Consider the following 23,778-nt stretch of genomic DNA (forward strand, 5'->3'; position numbering starts at 1 on the left):
ACCTTTTAACTTTGGCATTTATCAGAGATGCACAAAATTTCCCCACCGACATGAATACTCCTGCATACAAAATTTCTCCATCGATACTGACAGCCGATTATTCAGAGGGATATCTGCCGCTTCTAATTAAATTCATATTACTTAACTTTCTGAATGTTAATCATAAGTCCACTTTTCATTGACATATCAGACATTTTTCTTTATCGTCTAATACCGATTATTGGCCAATATAATGGTGCAACTAGTATTCCTTGGACAAAAATATGTGGTAAAATGACAAATTAGATCTTTTAAGGGAATATGAGTTTTACTCTTATATACAAAATAGAAAAACAACATGTTCACAGAAAAAAAAGCAAACATTGATTACATTTGATCTGTTATTAATATTTGTTGATACGCTTTTGTATTTTTTGTTGCTGTTCTCATGGGTCTTGACTCAATAAGTTTTGCTGTGATTCTTTTTCCAAGACTCCTTTAATTATTCTCAAAGCAAAGATTTAGTTTATACTCTAAATACAACTATGCATCATGAATACAAAGTATATATTTAATAACATACAATAGGCCTATTTGAATAAAGAGCGAAGATGTTAATTTTCAAACTTGGCCACACCACATGGCTCATTAGAATGGTGTAAATTCATTATTTTTCAACAGTATCGTTGTATATACTGTATATAAATATAAAAGTAAAAAAGCTGAAAAACTAAAAGGCCGACTAAAACTTTGTTTGACGTGCTTGTATCGCCTATGCTATCCACCAATGGTTCATTTGCGAACATTTTACAAGAAACCTTATGATATTGTGATAAAGATATTTAACATTATGCAATAGATTATACTGTCAGTGATTTACTATACTTTTACACTGTAGCAGGTGCTGCATTTTAGCAGAGTAGAACAATTTGGTAATTGACAGTTCTGTGACCAGGTCTAGTGACACCGCTTTTGTAACCACTGTTCAAGTGTTAGCATGATCTGAAAACTACAAATCCATTAGGGGGTTTCTGGATGACTGCAGTTTTACACTCACAGACAGGAAAATAACTTTGCAAATGCCAACATTGATTAAACAAAATATAAATGTCATTCCAATAAACTGCACAAGAAAATGAACTGCCGTCAAGCAAACAACACACATGCCATGTCCCTGTATTTCTAATAAATAACTTCTGTTAAAGTCAACATGAAACGGAAGTTGTGGTGGTGTTTTCTTCAGACGTATGGGCGGGGCTTGATTTCACTCTTTGGGATTTGATAGGAAGTTGGAAACCTGATCATTGGACAGTAAGTATAGTTTTGCCTTAATGTAGAGACATACCTCATGCAATGAAGAAATGTCGTTTTAAGGGGTGGGGGAGTTTTTTAGTCCCCACAGGATTTTGCTGAGATTTTTGGTATTTCTGCTGCACAAAATGCTTAATTTTGCAGTGACTATTCAAATTTTATGTAAAAGGGTTTGACTTCATTAAAACAACCACCTGTGAAAACACCATTTATGCATTTCCCGTAATTAAAAGGCATGGAGCAGATTCATACTGAAGGTCTGGAAACCTTGGCTTTCAGTTAAAATGGCCTCTTTCGCAGGCCTTAAACTTACAGGTCAAGCAACCAATCACGTTTGGTTTCATGCGGCTTCATGTACTGTTTATGGTTGTGGACATGTCTCTGTGATAACGTTAATGAGTTTTTGTCATGAACCTCGCATACTTTTAAGAAATCAGCATTTAGTTGATTGTGGTGAATGTTCATTGACATTGAAATAAACATGACAGCTTTCTTCATAAATCAGATGGCTTTATGTTACATTTACATTTAGTCATTTAGCAGACGCTTTTATCCAAAGCGACTTATAAAGTAGCGGAAAACAATAGAAGCAACGTGTGCAACAAAAGAACAACAATGCATACATGCAGTAAAACTGGTGTGTTGTTTGAGAACATGACACACGCATCGGTGATTCTGACTTGACTCAAAGCCACCAGCCAGCAACCTTTAGCCAAAATAACGTAACGGCTAATGCCTTCAGCAGAACGAAGGAAAGAAGACGAGAGGCTAGTTTTTTTAAAATAGATGGTAATTGATGTTGTTAGCAAATTGTAAGTGTTACAGACCCTTCTTTCTCTCTTCTATTGTATCTCTGCTTGACTTTCAGAGCAGGTTTTGACAGAATGCGCGATGTGATCACGTCTTCAGCCAAATTATAGATAATTTACTGTATAATTAACACTGCAATATTCTGTGAAAAATAATAATTGACCATTTTATTTTATTTTATTTTAAGTAAATTGAACACTCCACAAAGTAATTTCTATGGGTGTCCCAGCTTGATACACATAATTGTAGACAGCAACAGTCGCCACTCTACACTGGTAGACTGCCGGAAAAGCTACATTTTAGGTGGTACTATATAACATGCTTTTACAGTATGGTACAGCAAGCTTTTAACTAAACAATACCTGAGACACAGGGATAATTTTATAGTTTCTCTCGTTTCGAATAGTAACATTATATACACAATCATATAACTTGCATCTACACCCAATGTGGCATTAGACGGTTTACACCTGCTTGTAATTCGTGGACCAATCCGCTGTGCGATTAATGTACTGTATTTTGGAATGACAAAAGTTTTTGTCAAAGAATTTCACTTTTAAAAGTTTACTTGTAATAAAAGCATTAATTTCAGTTAAAATGTTATCATGTTTTTTTTATGTTACTTATATATAAGCTTACTATTGATATATTAGTTAATTAAAATACAAAAAAATACAATTCATAGCATTCAAATCACACATTTGATATTTGAAAGACAATGAGTTTAATTCAGAGCAAGGAGGACAACAAATATGTCAGAATATGATTAAGAATACAGATAAGCACTTTTTAAAACTTTTTGTTGGTTAGATATTTGCAAAACCCAGTGAAAGGGTAACTTATAATAATGATTTATAAAAAAAATGACATATGGAGATATGAGGTTTCAGAAGGACAACAGTGCTACGGTTGTTTTGTATCATGCTCAACACTCGAGTGGGGTCGATTTAAAACACAATCTGAGTTGCAATAAAGCAGTCTCGTTTTGCCACATCCAATGTACACATGTCTTAGTTATTCATTAATTCATTACTAAAAATTCAAGTGCGCCGTTTGTCCTTAACCAAGACAACAATCCATGTACGTTTAGTGCATTCATTCCAGTCCAAGTGATAATTAAAGTATATTTTCTTTCAATCATTGATTTATGATTAACATTTCACAGGAAGTAAGGGCGTTCATTACTTCATGCTATAATAAGACTGGGAACAGCAGTCATGTTGCTATGACAAAATACGCTGTAAATCTTTTGTTTGAGCACTCTCTCAAGTCTTCTGTTGATGTGGGAAGGAGAGCACTTATTCACTTAAAACACCTTTGGGATGATATATCACATAAGCGTGCGTACAAGCTTCAGGGGTAAATGTGTGTTTGTGTGTTACCTGCTGTTCAGGCAGCAGTAGATAATGGGGTTGTACATGGTGGAGCTCATCGCAAGCCACATGACTGATAAGTAGATCTGCTGAATGAACTTCCAGCGCACCAGCTGCTTGTTCAAGCCGGTCACGAGGAAATATACATGGTACGGGAGCCAGCAGATGGCAAAAGTCAGAACTACTATGATCATCATTTTCACCACCTGGAAACACAAAATAAGAAAGAGAGTGAAAAATAACATATATTTGACAATATATAACGTTTTTTAAGTATAATGTTATTATATAAAGTACAGTCTCTGGTTCTCGAATCTGATTGAATGATAGCCGTGAGATATATTTCACCATGATCATCATGGGCACTGACCGTTGAACCGCTTCACTGACTGTTTGTATCACTCCGCCGCAAAGCTAATTAGTTGACAAGTAGCTAAGCTAAAGAGACATGGCGAGCGATGCCTTTTTCATCGATATATCATTTGATATCAACTATGAAAGCTCATCAGATGAAGAAGAGATGAAGAGAAATAGTAACATAAAAACATTGCACGTGGCAACGTCTCGCAGAGCAAAGTAAAGTGCCGACGTGCAATGGGATTAACACATTCTGGATGAGTTTCATTAACACACAAGTCCAGCCTGTTATTTCTCTTATACCTTCACTGAAGCAGCACAGCAAAAATTAGGAAAAAATAAGAGACTTTGGAATCAGTACCGGAGGTTTCACTGTTATGCTGGGATTGGATTTGTGGCGGAAGAAAGTAGTTCCCCATTTCCTTTAAAAACCGGAGGGTTTTAAATACACTCCGATGTTGTTTCTGATTTATCAACACACTTGTGCCGTCGAACTGTTGTATATATGCAATATCATTATAGCATTAGTATACAGATGCGGAAAAAAATTAAAGACCATCTCAAATTTTCATTTTATCAGCTATTCTTGATGTATTGTGGCCATTCCAGTCCAGTGTCTACTAAATCAAACCTCAGGAGTGACATAAAATAAGCCGACTGTACATTTTAAATAAATCTAGAGGCCCAGAAATGTGAGAATAAAATTAAAAAAGGGTTCTTCACAGCGATGCCAGAGAAAAAACATTTCTGCTTCCACAAAAGCCATTCAGTCGAAGGTTCTTTAAAGATCCTTCTCTTTCTTACCATTTAGTAATCTAAAGAACCTTTATTCGCCCCAAAGAACCTTTTGTGAAACAAAAATGTTAAAGGTTCTTTATGGAACCATTTCGGCAAAAAGGTTCTTCTACAGTATATGGCATCATGAAGCGCCTTTATTTGTAGATGTGTGGGTTATCATCATAGCATATACAGTATATGATTTTAATATAGTGAGCGTGTGCAATGCATTCTGGGAAACAGTATAATAAGGATTCCCACTTTATGCAACGGTCTTTGTAACATGCCGTAAATACTGCCTTCATAGTCAGCTCGCTACATTTATAAAAAAACTCTATGGTGTGATATGATATTGGCAGGGAGAACATTGAAGGACCTTTTTACAGTTCTATGGCTGTATTTGTATTCATAACAATAATTCATTAAGACACTCCTTGTCATTCAAATCCCACAGCATACAGCATGCCCAAAAGCACCCAGGGATGTCAGATAACGTTAGTAAAAGCCCGGCAGTGCTACCAGCAAGCTGTGCAAAGCAATGCATCTGCAAGAAACAGGACCTCAGGCAACACATTGCCAGCTGAACAAGGACACCACATGTGGAAGTTTGCTGACGTCCTCTTTGCTCTAAGCAAACATGACACATTTGTGCTCTGCGTTGCAATGGAGGAAGACCAGGGTTGGTTGTTGTCACACATTAAAGCAACTACAGATCAAAAGCCTAAGCGTGTTTTCCGTGTGCAGAAGAAAGAATGTCATGCATATTTGGAATGACATGAGGGCGAGTAAATTATGAAGAATATTTCATTTTGGGGTGAACTATGCCTCTAAGAAAAAGGCATTAAAATTGACTTAAAAGTGTGAAAACAAATTTTTATTCCACAGTTGAATAAACCGTTTTATCGCATTACATATCAAATCAACATTGTTGATTATCAAGTGAGACTTTTACACTCAGAGCACTGTTAACAATTGTCAAACTGTGTTTTGTGTCAAGCCGATATGTGGCTCTCCATTCTGTCAGTTTTATTCTTCATCCTTAAAATATCTGCTCTCTCTTCAAGCAAGTGTCTTTCTGGACATGTGTGGAGTCTGTGGTGTGCCAGCAGGGGCTTCTGCCATAACAAATCCATTTCCCATCCTTCAAGATGTGAATTGTTTCTGTAGCCACATCACAAAGTCTGATTGGAGGAGCCGTCCGCCTCACTCCACTAATGAATTTAATTATTTTGTTCATGCTGTCATGCAAAGCGAGCAAGTGGCGCTTTAGCTGGTCCAACTCAATTTTGAGCAAGATGTCTTTAGTGCTTCTCCACAGGAATGAACATCAAATATCTATTACTACTCTCACATTACAATATACAAATATATATTTCATAAACGATCTAATATCTACACTTTATGACGAAAACTTCATGTACAGTAACATATTAATAATAACTTGATCCTTTTACAGCGCAATGTCATGATCCCTCCCTCCTTGCAACTGTATCTCTTGTTCTGGCCGACGGGATCATGACAGCCCCATTTCTTGTGTTTGTTTTGGAAGCACATGGCATTTGCCAGCGTTTTAGCTCCGCCCCCTTGTTTACTTATTCATTCTCCCATGATGAGTTCATGCCCTTCACCTGTTGCCCTCTTTTTACCCCTTTGTTCCTATCCTATTTAATGCTCTTTTGTTTGCTGTCCTGTGAAGGATCGTTTGTCTTCATCCCTGATCTGTCGCCCCGGTGAGTCCTGAGTCCTGAGTCCTGAGTCCTGAGTCCTGAGTCCTGAGTCCTGAGTCCTGAGTCCTGAGTCCTGAGTCCTGAGTCCTGAGTCCTGAGTCCTGAGTCCTGAGTCCTGAGATAACATTTTTTAGATAACATGCTTAATGAATCAGTCAGCTGTTGTAGCTCTTATGTTGCAGCTTTTTATATTTATAAAATTGTTAAAACTTGTCCTTCACCCTGATTGGTCAATAGTTGTGTTTTATTCACGATAGAGCATAACTAGGACCGCTTCGTGTCACACCTAACAAGCCCTTCAGCTGTAATTTATTTACGATAAAGTACAGCCCCTCATATAGCTAATTGCTTTTAAAGCACAAAACTATTTTTAATTAAATATTTATGGTATGGCGCATGCAAATTATGCTGCTGAACAAACCTTAAACCTACTAGAACTTGCCGTTTTCAAATAAATTATCCAAATACCAACACAGGAAATAAAAAAACGCACCTCTTGTAATGAATGATTTTGCATTAAGCATTAGGATTATTTTTGGCCTTATAACAACACCACAGCGTGAGGAATCAAGATTTATAATGAGCATACCAATTGTGAAGATATATGAAATATGAAGCCAGCTTTAATAAATCAATGACGTGAAGCATAAATATTTACAGACACCCTCAGTCACTCACACAAAATGTTTATAAAAACAGCATTTTCTCCAGACATCATCAGTATTCCATACCCAAATCACTTTTTTCCCCAGAATAAAGTCGTGGCTCTCACAGACTGATGTTGTTCTTTATCTGAGGCAGGAGGTGAAAGCGAGAAGGTGTCCTGGGGTAAAATGAGAACTCATATGATTGCCACTCACGCTCACCTCCTAACCAGTGTTTCTCTCCTGATCTGGTTTCTAGACAGAAGTTTTAACATACTCAGGACTCAAGAACCTAGACCGTGGATCTCCTTTGTTTTGTCTTATCTCACACTACCTCTTCGATTTGGGGACAGAGAAAAGCAAAGTTGACTTGAAGTGATGTCATTTTGTGATTGTCGCTTGAATGAGGAGCAGACAACTGTGGCAAATAGAGATTGTAGATATTTTTCTGTGTTGAAGAATGAAGGTTGGACAATGGTGTGATAAAGATCAATACACGGATATAGTCCATACAATATCATAAGGGATAGGACAGAGAGGAAACAAAGTCAGGAACCATTTTGGTTGAAAGTAGAAAGTAGATTTTTTTTGTCAAAATTCTGAAACACATTAAATCATCCTGTAAGGGTTTAAGGACTAGACAAAAGACGCTTGATTATGCAAATATTTGCATTATTCGATAGATGTAAAGGGTGAGGTAAATTGAGCTGTAATGTCATAAATTTTGTAATAAAACTACATTTTAATAAATGGAGAGCCTCTTTCCTGTACAATATATACAATTACTTCATAATTGAATAGTAGATAGAATGAGGCTTGGGAAACCCTTTGTGTCTATTTTGTTTAATTATTCTTAAATAGTTTTTTATGACATATAACTGAGCGATATGGTTGACCAACCAGGCTGCTTTCTCTCCAGTCAGCATGCACGAGGAAGGTTGAAATGCAAATCAATGTGTCCAGAAGGACAGGCAGGAGCAGCTGAAAATGAACCTATCATGAAGGTGGGTTTCCATCTTCCCAAGAGTGACAAAACGTCTGTGTTATACCACTGACTAATTTGGCCCGTGGAGCGCAGCCCATTGAGGTTTCACATCATGCAACTGCTTAGTCAATGCACTACCTGAAATAAAGTGGTTGAATTACTAATAGGGAAATGCAGGGATTTCAAAGGCAATCTTTTTAAAATAGAAAGCAGGTCTGAGTTATCTAGTGAGGGCTAAATCAAAATTTGTTATCCATTAGCAATTTATGCTAATAAATCTGTTGCTAATAAATGCTTTTGGACATTACTATCTGTTTGAAATATGCTTGTTTTCTATTTTGAATTATTGCAGTTCATTCTGTTAAGATTGAAAGCTGAATAAATGAACAGTATACACAAAAAGGTGCTTCAAAACGTTCTTCGACTCTTCAAAGAACCTTTTGGTTCCATAAAGAACCTTTAACATCTGAAGAACCTTTCTGTTTCACATAAGGTTCTTTGAAGGGAAAAAAGGTTCTTTCTACTGTAAAAAATATGGTTCTTCAAAGGATATTTGGCTTAATGGTTCTTTGTGAAACCAAAAATGGTTATTTTATGGCATCGCTGTTAAGCACCTTTATTTTTAAGAGTATATATAACGTTTTACCACATTATCTTTCCATGAGCACAATAATATTCACAGTAATGCCATGCATTCCATTTCATATGTATGTTATATATTTTCCTGTGAGTTCTTTATTTTTAAAGCTGCTTTGAAACAATGCAACATCGTAAAAATTTAATTCAGATGTTCAGTGCTTATAGTGCTTATGTCAGCGCTATCCTTTGAAAACCACGGATGTCTAAATTTGCTGTTTTTTTCTGAAAGTTTTACTTTTTAGTTTTAAAATTGTTAAATACCGTGTTGTCAAAGTTAGCAAGCAATTTTAATACATTTTAATGGTAAGATATTTGACAAACAAACATTTCTTAGCAAACGCAAAAATGTACCTGTACATTTTATCAGAGAATTCATACTGTTTTTAATATTCAATTTTATGCAATGAATAAAAATAACATCACTCTGGTGATGACCAACTACAGTAACAACACTTTTGTTTTGTAAAACCACTATAAACATCAAAACCCTACAATCTTATTGGATTGAGGCACATAACCAGAAGATAAATATAAAAATGAGGTGTAAACTCATCACATACCAACAGCAAAGGTAAATTAACTCACTCTTGACTTTATCTGACACTCACTGTCACTTCCATCATAATCAGTGTTGATGATGATTCAATGTAAGAAACAGTTGCTTGTCTGAAGAATTGTGGTATTCACAAACAGAGGCTTGTGAACAGAAACCACGTCACCACTTAGTATGCAATTATCTGTAACATTTTAGTCTATTTAAAAAGCTTTACAGAAGAGCTATTAATCTACAATTGAGAAAGGAGACAATAATAAAAACTGTGCAGTAAAAGTGTATCTGTGAAAACCCTTTACAAACCTTATTAACAAACCTTTTAATAATCTTATAAAAATAAGAGTTAAGTCAGTGCTGTCAAATCATATAATCCAATAGAAAGTCCACAAGACCAATATATGAGTCTGCACACTACATAATAGTTTCCACTAGCGATAAAATGTGCAATATAATCAGATAATTTAAATCTTTAATCTCATACACTCCATCAGCATGGTCACATCCTTTTATTCAGACATATTGTGATAATGTAATTATTTTATAGTGCTGCGCGACAACCTGTTTTACAAGAACAGTTCACCCAAAAAAGAAAAAATATATTTATTCATAGAAGAAATTTTGCGCGAACTGACATTTCACTGCAAAACAAAATTCATCTGAAATACAGATACATGATGTAAATAACGGTCGAATTCTTCGATAAAGTCAGTCGGTTGTAAATGGTCAAATCAAGAGCATCTTGATGGAGTCATACATCCCGAATGAAAAAACACTTTCAGCATCTTCACACACAAAGATGACAGGCGATAAAAAGGCTTTGACACTGGCCGTAATGGTGCATTGATGTATTCATTTCAGCCAGCAGTGCTGGAATCAATCTGAATGCTCATTTAAAGAAAATGATGGCGTACTAAAAACAGGTGTGGAGAAAATGGATCCCAGTGCAGGGAGATGATTGTCCAGAATACTCTCACATCATCTGTTTTGATTGTGTCAGTACTGTAGTGATGTGCTGTCACAAGCACACAGAAGTTTTTTTATGGGAATATTTTATTCTGCGGTATGTGTTCGCCTGACAAGAAAAAGTAAAAACAAAAGCGTTGCTTTATGCGAATGACTTGTGATGCAGTGATCACCAATAGAGGTAAAGACAACGGGGGTCACATCTTATGTCCAAATGGTAGCGGCTAATCTTGTTCCATGCATAATTTGTGGGTGTGACATGTCCCCACCACTTTTTGTCAAGTCAATTTGGTCTACACCAATTTTTGGAAGAAATAAAATATACAGAGAGTCTATATACAGCCTTGTAAGCAGAGGCTATTTTCACTTACTACAGTTGCATAGAGCGTAAAGTGTGTTGTAGTATCTTGAGTTAAAGATATGTTTTATTATGTTTCTGTGGCCGGCAGTCGACCGTGAGGGAGCTGTCGGCATTTTACTTTACTTTCGTTTTGTTGTTTGTTTATTTCATTAAAAGTTGTTCAAAGTTCGCAGGTCCCCACCTCCTTCTTGCCTTTTATTGAACTGTGTTACACATTTATTGTTACCATAAAACATTATCGAAACATTAGTTAAGCATAGAGTATGTTTTTATGTAGCCTCTGAGCAAGATTCATTAAATAATAATTTCTAGATGTAATGTGGGCATACCAGTCCAGTGTCTGTTGAATTTAAACAAATCTCAGGAGTGACATAAAGTCATCCAACAGCAATGTCAATGACTGACAGCATGACAAGACACATGAGCTAAAAATCGAGGTTATCACATCTACAAATATTGCTTAAAAGTAAACATAAACTTGTTGAGGTTTATTTATTAGAAATGTAAAATATAGTTCACAGAATGAAAGTGAAATTATAATTTTACCTTATATATAGTCTAATGTTAAAACCTGAAAACTGATTTTGAAATGGACTGCTGCTTTATGTTAGTATAGATGCAATGATGACAGGACACAGGAACTGCTTGTCCGTAAACTGACCAATCAGAATTGATGTGCAAATGAGCCTGTCAAGCCACCGCGATTTGAAGCGAATATAACACAAAACAAAGGGTGAGGTAAATTGAGCTGTAATGTCTTTAAAATAATTTTTAATAAATGGACAGCGTCTTTCCTGTATAATATATACAAATACTTCATAATTGAATAGTCGATAGAATGAGGCTTGGGAAACCCTTTGTGTCTATTTAGTTTAATTATTCCTAAATTGTTTTTTATGACATATAACAAGTGCCGGAAATTGAACATGGTAATTCAGCTACATAAATGTTATTGTAAGATCTTGATGGAAATTAGGAAATAGTAGCATGTAGAAAATAGTAGAAAACAGGGCATGTTTGTGCTACTTTATGTCTGTGTGCCATGTGACATTGTGCGTCAAGTGAATTATAAAAAAAATGCGAGATCATTCTGTCGACCCATTTAACATTTCTAGAGCAATTATAATAAAAATTTTAGAGCATGTAGCATCAATCCAGCCCTGCCGGAAGACAAACACTGCTGCCATAGTTTGTTAACAGCAATCACTAAACCACACTTGTGAAGTCTCGCTTATCTCATCCAATGCAGAGAGCTAAGTGCCTGAGCCACAACACTATCACAGTCCATATCCGTCTGTATTTTCTTGGTAGTTGTTTCATTGGATAAAACTAAAGCAACAAAAGCACATTTTGATCAAGGCTGGAACCAGTGGCTCAACTTTGTTTTTGAAAAATGGTGTGGACAAAGGGGAGATGGAAAACAATACTTTAATAACGCATAATAACTCGATGGTAAAGACTATTGTTCATGGACAATGGATGCGCAAGGGGCACGTACATGGCGCGAAGAAAGCATGCATTTATTTTGCTTTCAAGGTTGCATAATCAGCGCACAGAATGTCTGCTGTCCCCAGCGGTCACAAATAATTATTGTGGTTTCATATTCAGTTATATCACAGTTTTGAACACTTTTAATGTGTAAAATATCCCTTGAGACGATACAACAGTAATTAAGTATTTCAGGAGCAGAATGTTTTATGTAAAGAATACGGCATGCAGTTGCCTTATAGAATTTCTGCTGTTCCCAGACACAGACAAAGAGCTGCTCAGAGCGAGAGCTCTGTGTTCGGTCCGAGTAGAGGCGCAGGGCACATACTGGAGACACAGAGGGTTGGGACTTCCCCCCAGGGGGATTGCCCGCGGGTTCCCCACCTAGTCCCAGGCAGGGGTGGTGGGACTCTTGGCATGTGGCCAGGCTGTGGTCTAGCCCACGTGGGATACCCGCAACTCTATAGGCACCCACTGGACAAGGAGAGCTGATCCCATACCCTCCTGATGGAGTCGAGCTCCGACAGGAGAAGCATCTTCACCATTAGAGAGAAAGATCGGGTTCTCCAGGGGCTCGAACAGGGCCTTACGCAGGCCCGCCAGGACCATGTTAGGGTCCCAGGATGTAGTGCAGACAGGGGAACCTTGACAGGTGGGTCCCGGATTGAAACATTTGGGAACCCCACAAACCTGACTTATCAAGTATGCAGGGGAAAAATCGTATATTCACTTATTACTTTGGCCATTGCCAGAATTTCTCAATTATTGCCACCTCATAACACTTGTCACATTTATAATCTGATCTCTAGAGATCCATTTGTCAGCTGTATACTCTGACTACACATTTCTATAATATTTGAGGATTAGAAAACTGCCTTTTTCAAAAAATCATGTTTTTGCATTATGCTTTCATGTTTTTATTGTGTTAGTTAGCTGTATTGTTTTGTTATTATGGCTTAAATCAAAACAAACCAACTGTTTGATTTGATTGATTGACTGAACTGTTAGTTTGATTGATATTAATTGGAATGCCAAATAAAAAAACATGATAACAAAGTTCTCATTTTGGAAATTAACATTTATTTATTACACATACACTGCTTTCCAAATTATTATGCATTTACATTTACATTTAGCAGGAGCGACTGACATTGCATTATCTTATAGATTTATACATAGGTATCTGCAATACCCTGGGATTGAACCCACAACCTTGCAATGTTAACGCAATGCTCTTACCACTGAGCTACAGGAAAGCTATGGTATTGTGTCACAATGCTCTTTGGATCACAGAAATCAATTTTAGACACCTGTGATAATTAGTTTGCCAGTTGAGCTCAAATAAAAGAAAACTACTTAAGAAGGACGTAACACATTATTAAGCAGGCCACAGGTTTCAAGCTAAATAGGAAAGAAAAAGGATTGCGCTGCTGAGGAAAAACGGGGCAAATAGTGCAATGCCTTGGACAAGGTATGAAAACATTAGATATTTCACGAAAACTTAAGCGTGATCATCGTACTGTGAAGAGAATTGTGGCTGATTTAGAGCACAGATGGGTTCACGCAGGTAAAGGCAGAATGTGGAAGGTTTCTGCCAGACAAATTCATTGGATTAGGAGAGCAGCTGCTAAAATGCCATTACAAAGCATCAAACAGGTATTTGAAGCTGCTGGTGCCTCGAGGTGTAGGATCCTCCAGAGGCTTGCAGTTGTGCATAAACCGACTATTCGGCCACCCCTAACCGATACTCGCAAACAGAAACGGTTGCAGTGGGCCCACACATACATGAAGACTAATACAGTTCAAACAGTCTTGTTTACTGATAAGTGCCGTGTAAACCTTGATGGTTGGTGGATGACCACCATGTCCCAACAAGGCTGCGACGCCAGCAAGGAATAGGCAGAGTTAATGTTTTTGATTGAAATAGCTTTTGATTTCAGTAAATATGATCTCCTAATGCTGCAGTTGATGACTTGAAAATTATACTGACCGTCATTTGCATCGAGTAATCAGGAGAATCAGAGAAAGATATAATTTGCATTTTAATTTGGAACACAATGTATTGTGTATGACAGAACTGTTTAGAAAGAATATTCTCTGTTCAATTTATCTGTTGAGTATTTTCAAAAATTCAATATTACTCAATATTATAATATTAAAACTATGATGAGCATTAGCTGAACCGAAAAGTGATCCTGATCCGCAAACCAAAATCCATAATATGATCCGAACCATGAGTTTTACGATCCGTTGCACCGCTATTAAGTAAACAGCCATTTATTTGATCATTTCATATTGTCAGTGTTCTTCTGAAACCTTGTCCAAATCAGCCGTTTTTTTAATGAAATAAAAAAATGCTGTCATTTTTGTATGAAAATACTGTATGTTTCAAAGTTAAAAAGCACTTTTTAATACTTTTTATTGGTTAATTATTTGGGAAAAAATAGGGTGACGAAAAATAATGATTTGACAAAAAATAAAAGTCATGAAATATGAAGATTCAAGGCTTTCAGAAGGACCAGTGGCGGTTTTAGGCACGGGACGGCATTTTTTCATGTCACATGAGGGGCGGCACCGGCACGAGCATTAAAAATAAAAACCCTCTGGGCCACCGCAAAGCGGTTTTCTATTATCTATCATTCATTCATTGTGTGTGGAATTGGCGCCCCTGCATTCTGAGAAGGTGCCGTGAGTGTGTGAAGGGGAAAGTTCAACTCTGGGTAATAGTGTGTACACACCGAACACGAATGAAGCGTTAAGCGCGAGTGATGTACATGTTAAGTCAATGCAAAGACGCGATGACCTACTTGCGGTGCGATACGCGCGTATGAAGTGCATGGCGTGAAATGAGCGTTCACGTGTCACGAGTTGAAAAATCAGAATTTGGGCGAAAAATTCACGCCTTGTTAACCAATCAGGAGCTTGCTGCAGGCCTATAGTTCCTGCACATTTTTGTTTTTCTGAATTGTATGAAATGGCATATAAAAAATAAGTAATACAAAACGATTATGTGTCACCTCACCAAGGTGAATCGGTTTTAGTCTTTCTGGCCGTCACTCGTTTCGTGACGTGAGTGGCAGTGTTGGGGCGAGGATGGGAAATCTGTTTTGTCGAGTGGCAAATAAACAGAGATGGACAGGAAAAGGTCAAAAGATTTGTGTAATTGAGAAATATATATATATATTCACTTATGTTGTTATAATAAGATAAAGGTGGCGCTCAAAGGTGGTCTCGCCCGGGGTGCAATTCAATGTAGAACGGCCACTGAGAAGGACAACGATATGTTAGCTCCATTTAGATTTTTTTACTATGATTAGCATCCCATGCCATTATACAAGAATGAAGAAACTTTCTCACCCTGTCTGTCCTCTCAAATACACACACAACACCTTTAAAAAAAACAGGGCAAACATGCCCTGAGAATAAGGTGAAGGCAACCATTGTGACATGTTCACAGTCTCAAGGTAAACCCATCAACAGAGCTGTCAAATCCCTAACTCACATTATCACTTTCCTTAGGGTCAGATTTGTCACAGTCTTGTCTGTCCCCACGCCTGTTTCTCGTGTTTCCCCGCAGGACTCCATTTCCCATCACGCCCGGACCTGTCCCTTGTTATCATGCATTCATTGTCCGTTCTCTGTTGTTCCTGTTCTCTGTTATACCCTGATAAATACATTCATTAGCTCTCATCTGTGGGGTTCTGTGACCGAAGAACGGACCTCCAGAGATGGAATATGTCGGCGTCACCTCTCCAGAGGATATTCTACCAACGGCCGTCCTCTGGAAAGGTATGAGGAGGAATTCCTTGACATCTGCCCGAAATAACCCCACCATCACAGCGAAAGTCCTTTACAAAGCCCCGCAGCCGTTAGAAATGGCGTGGATGCTGCACCTCTTACCGACGAAGCTCACCCGAGCCAGCGCCTTGACGCTCAACCGAGCAAGTACATCGAGGCTCAACCAAGCTGGCATCTCATCGGGGTACTCCCGCACCCACTCTCCCCCTACTGGATCAGTTGTTATTATAACAACATAACTGAATATATATATATCTCAATTGCACAAATCCTTTGACCTTGTGTATTGCATAATGGTACACACTACTTCAGTGTGCAATGTGCACACAACGCTGATGCTCTGTAAACATCTCCACTCCAATACTCCATTAAAATCTCGATGTCATTCATTCACGCTCAGAGAAAAGAAAATCAACCATTCCCCCCACAGCTTTTTCTTGCCTGTCAATGAATACACAAAGCCCTAAACAGATGAGTGTTTTTCAACCACCAGCTTCTCAGATCCTCTCAAAGACTTCCATTTAAACTGACAATGGAAATGAGAATGTCCTGAACCCTAATTGTAGGTTTTCTAAAGGCTGAAAAACATGTTCCAGCTTCAGGGTTCCCACGATCACCTTTACACATCAGATAAAGTGGGGGCATGTTGGACTTGCAGGAGCTAACTGGCTTCTAGTACATATATTTGGCATGCTATCTAGCCACTAATGGAGGGAAGGGACGTGGTGGGGGTAGCCGCAGGGAGCAAGCGAGATGTGCTGTAGATCGAAATATAGAGCCATCACGCCAGCCTCTGATGAAACATCTAACCGGCAGACCGACAGTTCTGAACGCTATTGATTAAAATGTAGAATATATATAATGCCTATTGAACCGGTGAGTGGCCGTATTCCAGTGCTGACTGATTCTCAAACCCTTAAAATGGGTTGAAAAGCGGATTCCGTTTAAATGCATGTTCGCTATTGAGCTGTAGGATGGCAAACACTTTTGGAAATCCCATGAACAGATGTGTTCTAATGAAAACCTAAAATCATCATTGTTATTAATTTGGTCAGTTTTTTGTAAAATCATAAACAAGAGGTGTGTTGTTCATACTTAATGGACCGTCTGGCTTTAATTTAGCTAAGGGTTGCCTGCTAGCTGCATTAACCATAAAATTCTGTCTGTCACCTTTCGTATCACTGGATGTTCACTGTGCTTTCTTAATACTCTCATAAGCGTATTTGTTCTTCTAATGCATTTGGAACACAAGTTGATAAATCAATGAAACCTAGTAATCTTAAATCAACATTTTTATTTTATTTTGCCTATTATTTTATATCTACTAGTGATAGACTCAAAAACACTAGTGTTTAGGAATTTTTATTAATTTGCTAAAACGTTTACATCATCTCCCCTCGAAACGACCTCTCCAGTCAAGAGGAATAGCACAAGGGCGGGGCTTCAATAACTGAATGATATTGCAAACTGGCTTAAAAATCTGATGCCATTTCGATGGCAACGGCCAACTTTCAACGATCCAATAAACACCTAATGAAAGAAATCAAGTTCCGCCCTACATTTTTCTTATTTCAGAAGTTGTTTCTCTCGGATATTCTTTAACAAAACCAAAGCAAGGCTGCCGTCGCTGTTCGGTCAACAACGTTTAAAAAAAAGTAAAACAGGTTTCAAATGACAAGAGGGTGAGTAAATGATAAATGAATTTTTGGGTGAACTATCACTTTAAGAACGAGGCAAGTGTCTTAATAAATGACTCACTGAATTGTAAAAACATGGATCCATTTAGGAACATCGCAAAAAGGCAGATGTAAGAAAAAATGAATATTAATGTGCATTTGCAACTTTAATTACGGTAATACGATACTACCATTTAAAAAATAGAGTGGCATTGCAGGTGTTTTAAAGCATCGCAATACTGCCATAGCACTGGTACATCATGAAACATTACCCTACAGTCACTTCTTCAAATGAGTAGTAGAAAGTAAAATATATGTGAAAAATAGATTCAAATCTTGTTTTAATGCCCTAAGAGATGTAACAACATAACAAGGTTTTCATAATTCATGCATCTGTTCTTTCAATAAACCTTCCCTATTCTTATGATCAAAAATTCGTACCTGAAATAAACGTACCTGTCAAAAACTGTCTCACTCTATGAAATGTTCAAAGAATAACCTGTGACGTTGCAGATTCATAAATGAAACATAAATGAGAAATCAATATGGGTAAATCTCATGGGCAATGAAACCGCAACTTCTGACCAATAACGTTTTCCTCTGAGAATAATTTTATTACATTGGTTGGCTCATTTCTCTTTCATCATGATTTGTCTCATATTTTTCACCAAATTTTTTAGGCGCGCTGTTGTGGTGTACACAAACAATAGCTGAAATCACAAACAAGCCCCGTCTGATCTGATCACCGTTTGTATCTCTCTGTCTGCCTCTCTCCTCCATTCACTACCTGCTGTGCTGGCCATCGCTTTCATTTACTTTTTTTATGTTGAATCTTATTGATCCCACATAGTGCAGCGCTGATCCATTAAATGTGAGTATGTGATGTGTATGCTTGTATGTTTGTGCTGGTTCCCACAGCACAACAGATCTCAGAAAGTGTGTGCAGGGTTTTACCCAAACTATTACACAAAGTATTACACAAAAATTGTTCACTATTCCTTTGACAATACATGTAGGAAGATAAATACAAGCATAAAGTATCATTTCTGTACACTATTGCAGAAGAACATGAACTGCTCACCTTCCTTTTGGCTCTCAGTTGGCCCTGGTAGTTGTCGGATGAGTCACCAGGAATCTCTCCTCCCCACAGTGTCAAGCCAACAACAGTGTAGGTGATACCCATCACCACCAGAGGCAAAATGTACACTAGCACTGCCACTATAACATGATACCTAGACCAAGAGAGAAAAACATGGTTGCCTACAGTATGTCAGGGGTTTCCAACTAGGACTATCATGACATTTTCCTAAAAATACTAGGCAAAAATCTTAAATGTCTTGTGCATTATTATGGTTTCATTTCTAAGTATCCATATTACCTCCTTTTTCTTGCTACATATTTTTATTCGTTTTTTAACTTTCCGGTGAGTTTTTCACACTAACTTTTTTTTCAATGCAACATTAAGTCAAAAACGGACAAACCCAGGAAATGTTTACATTTGAGCCAACAATAGATCAAAACAAAATTTTGGGATGAAATAATCCACTGTAGGATCATTTGCAGTGTCCTTTTTGACGACGCTGAATTGAAAGTAACCCAGTATTATGTAGTGTACAGTCTGCTATATTTCACTTGGGTTTGTTAGACTGCTATTAAACAAGACTTCTTGTGGTATTTGCTGCAGTACTAATATGTTTGAATAAAAAAAATATTCTCTAAACTATACACATTACGCATTAAGTGTAAACATTAACCTTAAGTGACCCTGGACAACAAAACCATTTTTTTTTTAGATTGATCACCTGAAAGCTGAATAAATAAGCTTTCCATTAATGTATGGTTTGTTAGGAAATTACAATATTTGGCTGGGATACTATTTGAAAGTCTGGAATCAGAGGGTGCAAATATATTTAAACATTGAGAAAATCGGCTTAAAGTTGTCAATCAGAGGCGCTGTTGCAGGCGGTTGCTGAGAAGAAACCAGTTTGTTTTAACGCTCTATGTGGGCTTACCGTTGTAATGATGTGTTGCAGAGTAAATTGACCTGAAAGCAGAAATCATAAGCTGTACAGTACATATACCAAACTTGAGTGGGTAATTCTCAAAGAGTGGACATCAGCAAGCGAAGTTTTTAGGAATGTTTTTCTAGTCACTTTTGTTAGCGATTTTGCTGCATCCACTTACAAAGATAAAATGTTTATCGATTTACGGTATGAAGGTACAAAATACCTTCATGGAACATGATCTTCTCTTAATATCCTAATGATTTATGGCATAAAAGAAAAATCGATAATTATGACCCATACAGTGTGTATTTGACCAATGCTACAAATAAACCTGTGCGACTTATGAAAGGTTTTGTGGTCCAGGGTCACACATGTTGTATAATAACATCGAACGTATTTTTCTAACATACTTTACATACATAGATGGAGAGGAAGTGTGTTCCTGTGCTGTAACACCAAGTGATAACCAAGAGATATTGATAGAGCCCAGTGGAACCCAAAAATTCGGACATAGCAAAACTCTGTCTGACGCAAGACCGAGTAAGCTTTCCCTTAAAATATTGTATTATTATTTCCAAGTGTCATTTAGATGGCAAAACATTGTACAGTAGCATCAAGCTTCAGTCTTAATAGCAACTTTTGTATTAATTTCAAGAATATGCCTATTATTAAGTGTCACAAATGCATTTGTTTTGTGAACTATTATTGGTACATTGTAGATGGACTGCAGTCAAAGCAAATTTAAACTGTTTAACACAAATAATATGTCTTTACCCTGCAGTACATTGTGCTAGAGCTCTTCAGCTGGTGGCCTGCAGGCAAATCCGACCTGTCAATCATTCTTACACGGCTGATTGATAATAAAATGGTTGTGCAGCCTGATATAAGAGAGTTGCTCTCAAACCTCAGCTGTTCAGAGGTCAGAAGCACCCAGCGGTCATCAATTAGAGCTCCAAAGTTTCTTTAAACGACAAAACTACAGGACCCATTTAACAAATTATTTATTTGATCAAATTAACAAACAAAATTCGACAGATGTTAACTGCAGTCCAGGCGCGCGCATCCGAAGAAAGCATCTATACAATGTTGACTTACTATTTTAAATAAAACAATATTTAAGACACAAAGGTATTTTTAAAAATAATAATATAAAGAGTGCTCACATGAAAGGGTCCTCTGCAGGTCTGGGCCAGGCAACGTAGCAAAGGGTCCTCTTGGGTAACTTCTTGATGGTTGAAAAGAAACAGAGAGGAAAGGCCAAAACCACAGCCAGCACCCAGATGCACACAATGACAACCTTAGTGGCCGTGGCTGAGAGACGTGATCTCAGAGGATGGATAATGGCCATGTACCTACGCAACACAAACAAACCATTCAGACTCATCTGTCAGTTTATGATACGGCTTATGAATGCGCCGGTGTCCGCAATTCAAAACACTCTGCTTTACAGCTTTAAACAACATCAAAGCGACAATACATCACAGACGCACCACGGTCGGGCGATTTTAAATTTCCAAGTTGTGTACTGATCTAATAGCAGATTGATAATGACTCACATCAAAGAGCCGAGTGTTCGCATATGCACTGCTGCAGGAGGAGTTACATCTTTCACTAGGATGTTTCAACCTAGAATGTTAAGAATTCAAGCTACCAGGCATGTCAGTACAGGATAAGTTCCCTTATTAATTAAATTTCCATCATTATTCACTCTCTTCGTGTCATTCCAGACATGTTTGACTTACATCAATGGAGCACAAAGGCAAAAACTAGAATATGGTCGGTCTTTTTAGTTTGGGTATTCCTCACAAAACGCTGTCACGTTTTGGAATTCAAAGATTTGGAATTTGGTGCACAAGACAGTAGACCCTTTTTTTTACATTTTTTTAAATGTTTTGATGCGTCAAAGCCTAAAGGGATAGTTCACCCCAAAAATTTGAATTCTGTCATCATTTACTTACCCGCTCATTGTAAACCTGTATGGGTTACTTTCTTCTCCAGGCCACACAAAAGAAGATATTTTTAAGAATTTTGGTAACCAAACAACGGCGCATCAGTGTCTATTCAATAGAACTCAATGGGTACCGTATTTCTTCAAAATACCATCTTTTTATGTTCTGTAGAAGAAAGAAATCTAACAGGTTTGAAATGAGAAGAGGTTGATTAAATCATGACAGATTCTTTTTCTTGTGGGGGTAACTTGGACTTTAATTCTCAATTGCTGTAATCGTAAAGAAGTAAGTAAGGCTTCAAACTAGTGGGAAAATTATGACAGAATTTACATTTTAAGGACAATGATTAACAAAGAAAAAAACATTAAATAACAATAAAACAGGGATGGCAGGAATGTGGCAAATAAGCATTCATTTAATCAATTGTCATGAAGGCACCAATCACATGACATCGTAATGTGCATGTGCCCTCTCCCGTTAACATATTCAGAATCATTCAAAACTGAAGAGGGGCTATTTGCTTTGTTAAGGACTCTTGTAGCGTAAATTGCTTGTTAGACAGACAATTATTCTTACAGAGCCCCAAGATATAGCCAGCGCAGATATAACATATGGAAACGTGTTGGTAGAAATAAGAGATACATATGTGCATTAGATAAAACCACAGCATGTCTGTAAAATATCCAGAAATGTTAATGAATTAATAAGCTGCAATTAAAAAGGAATAATTATATCGTGCTGTGGTGTGCTGCCGTGTTGTTAAGCTACATTTATACAACACAGCTAATCTATAATAACCGTTCTAAATAACAGCACGTTAAAGTGTAATCTACAAATGACAAATTGTTTGAACTGAATTTGAACCTGCTGGCCCTCACTATCCGTCAAAAATGTTGAGCATTATAGTTGTATTAAAGATTCATGTACATCGCTGAATGCACCAGAATGGATTTTTTTTCACCGGCAATGCCAACCCTAGTGAAATTAAACTTCCATTTCACAGAAAACACTGTCTGGGCAAGTGGTGTCAACACAAATCTCACACTCTCTCCCAAATGCAAGCGTGTAGGCGCACTGACCCGCTGCAAATTCCAGCACACGTCACAAGTATTCTGAGCACAAAGGCAGTGACTGGCTACCAGCAAACATAAACGACTAACGCAACAGCATGTGTGGGGTTTGTGATATGTGGCCTGGAGACATAAGCACTGTGACATTTTTTAATGAAATAACTGTGAAGAACAGTGTTGACTGCATTTGGTTCTCTTGGTTCTGATGTAATTCTCCTGCTTATGTTTTAGTGGCTTTATCTAAACAGAAATGATAACAAAAGCAAAATAACAACACCTTTGACGTTTTCAGATTATAAAGGACTAGTTAATTTCAAAGGGCTTGTATTACAGTGTTTTATTGCTTTTTTATATCAAGAATCTTCTGCAGCCATTATGTTTTTAATGTTTGATGTTATTTTTCACTGATTTTCAGAATTAAGTGGCTGTTTTTCGCAACCGTATACTGCATCGCATACAGTATAAACTGTCATGATTCCGCTATCATGTCATGTTTATTCTTGGTCTTGCAGCGGAGTCATGGCATAGCCTTAGGTTTTGTGTGAGAAAGCCATGTGCTTTCTCGTGTCTCGGCAGTGTTTCCCGCCATCTCGTTTCCTCGTTAACCTTCCCTGAGTGTTTCAGTACCCGCACCTGACCCTTGTTTATTATCCTTTGTCTGTCTCCCTTTAAAACATCCTCGTGTTCATTGTCCTGTGCTCGTTCGTTGCATCTAGTGTACTGGTATGCCTTACTATTTCATGCTTTATGCTTTATGCTTTATGCTATGCTATGCTATGCCATGCCATGCCATGTCTTTGAGTTATGTCTTTGAGTTGTTAGTCTAGTCAGTGTGAGTGTTTTGTAGTTGTAATTCTTGTCAAGTGTTTAGTCTGTAGTTAGTTCAGTTTATTGTGTACCCTGTTGTCACCCCCTCGTGGGTTTTTGTTTTGTTCCTGTTTTCTGTTTATATTAAAGTCCTTGTTAACCCCGTCATCCCTGTTTCGCTGCCTGGTATTGGGTTCTCCTTGTCCATTCCTTGACAATAAACACTCTTTTTGCATATGAAATTACATAGAGTGCTTTTGAGTCTATTATAATTTATTTTACTTTAAAATCTTTGCGTGATCAATTTATTTCACAACTTGTCCCCTTTAATTCAATTTGCTTCTCCAAAAAAAACAAAGCCTTGTAGTTACATCCTCTAAGGAAACCCACCTTTCAGAATATAAATCATCACATGGCAGACTTGTGATGCAAAGTGAGTTCATGTTTCCTGGCCCATCTATTTAAGCATTTTTATCTTATACAAACCCAAGAAGAGAATCAATTA

The 23,778-nt window shown here is 37.4% G+C and overlaps 1 protein-coding gene across 1 annotated transcript in view; it reads right to left on the reverse strand.

The window, feature by feature from the left end:
* tacr3a (tachykinin receptor 3a) overlaps window positions 1–23,778 on the reverse strand; it is a gene marked incomplete at its 3' end in the record, with an annotated part of 30,875 nt that overhangs the window by 624 nt on the left and 6,473 nt on the right. Inside the window, exons 2-4 of the mRNA XM_079461598.1 lie at window positions 20,611–20,799; window positions 18,523–18,673; window positions 3,483–3,679 (exon numbers count right to left, since the gene is read on the reverse strand). Coding sequence (XP_079317724.1) covers window positions 3,483–3,679; window positions 18,523–18,673; window positions 20,611–20,799 — 537 coding nt within the window. The remainder of the gene's footprint in view (window positions 1–3,482; window positions 3,680–18,522; window positions 18,674–20,610; window positions 20,800–23,778) is intronic.

Source organism: Barbatula barbatula (genome assembly GCF_947034865.1).
Source record: "Barbatula barbatula genome assembly, chromosome: 8".
NCBI lineage: Eukaryota > Metazoa > Chordata > Actinopteri > Cypriniformes > Nemacheilidae > Barbatula > Barbatula barbatula.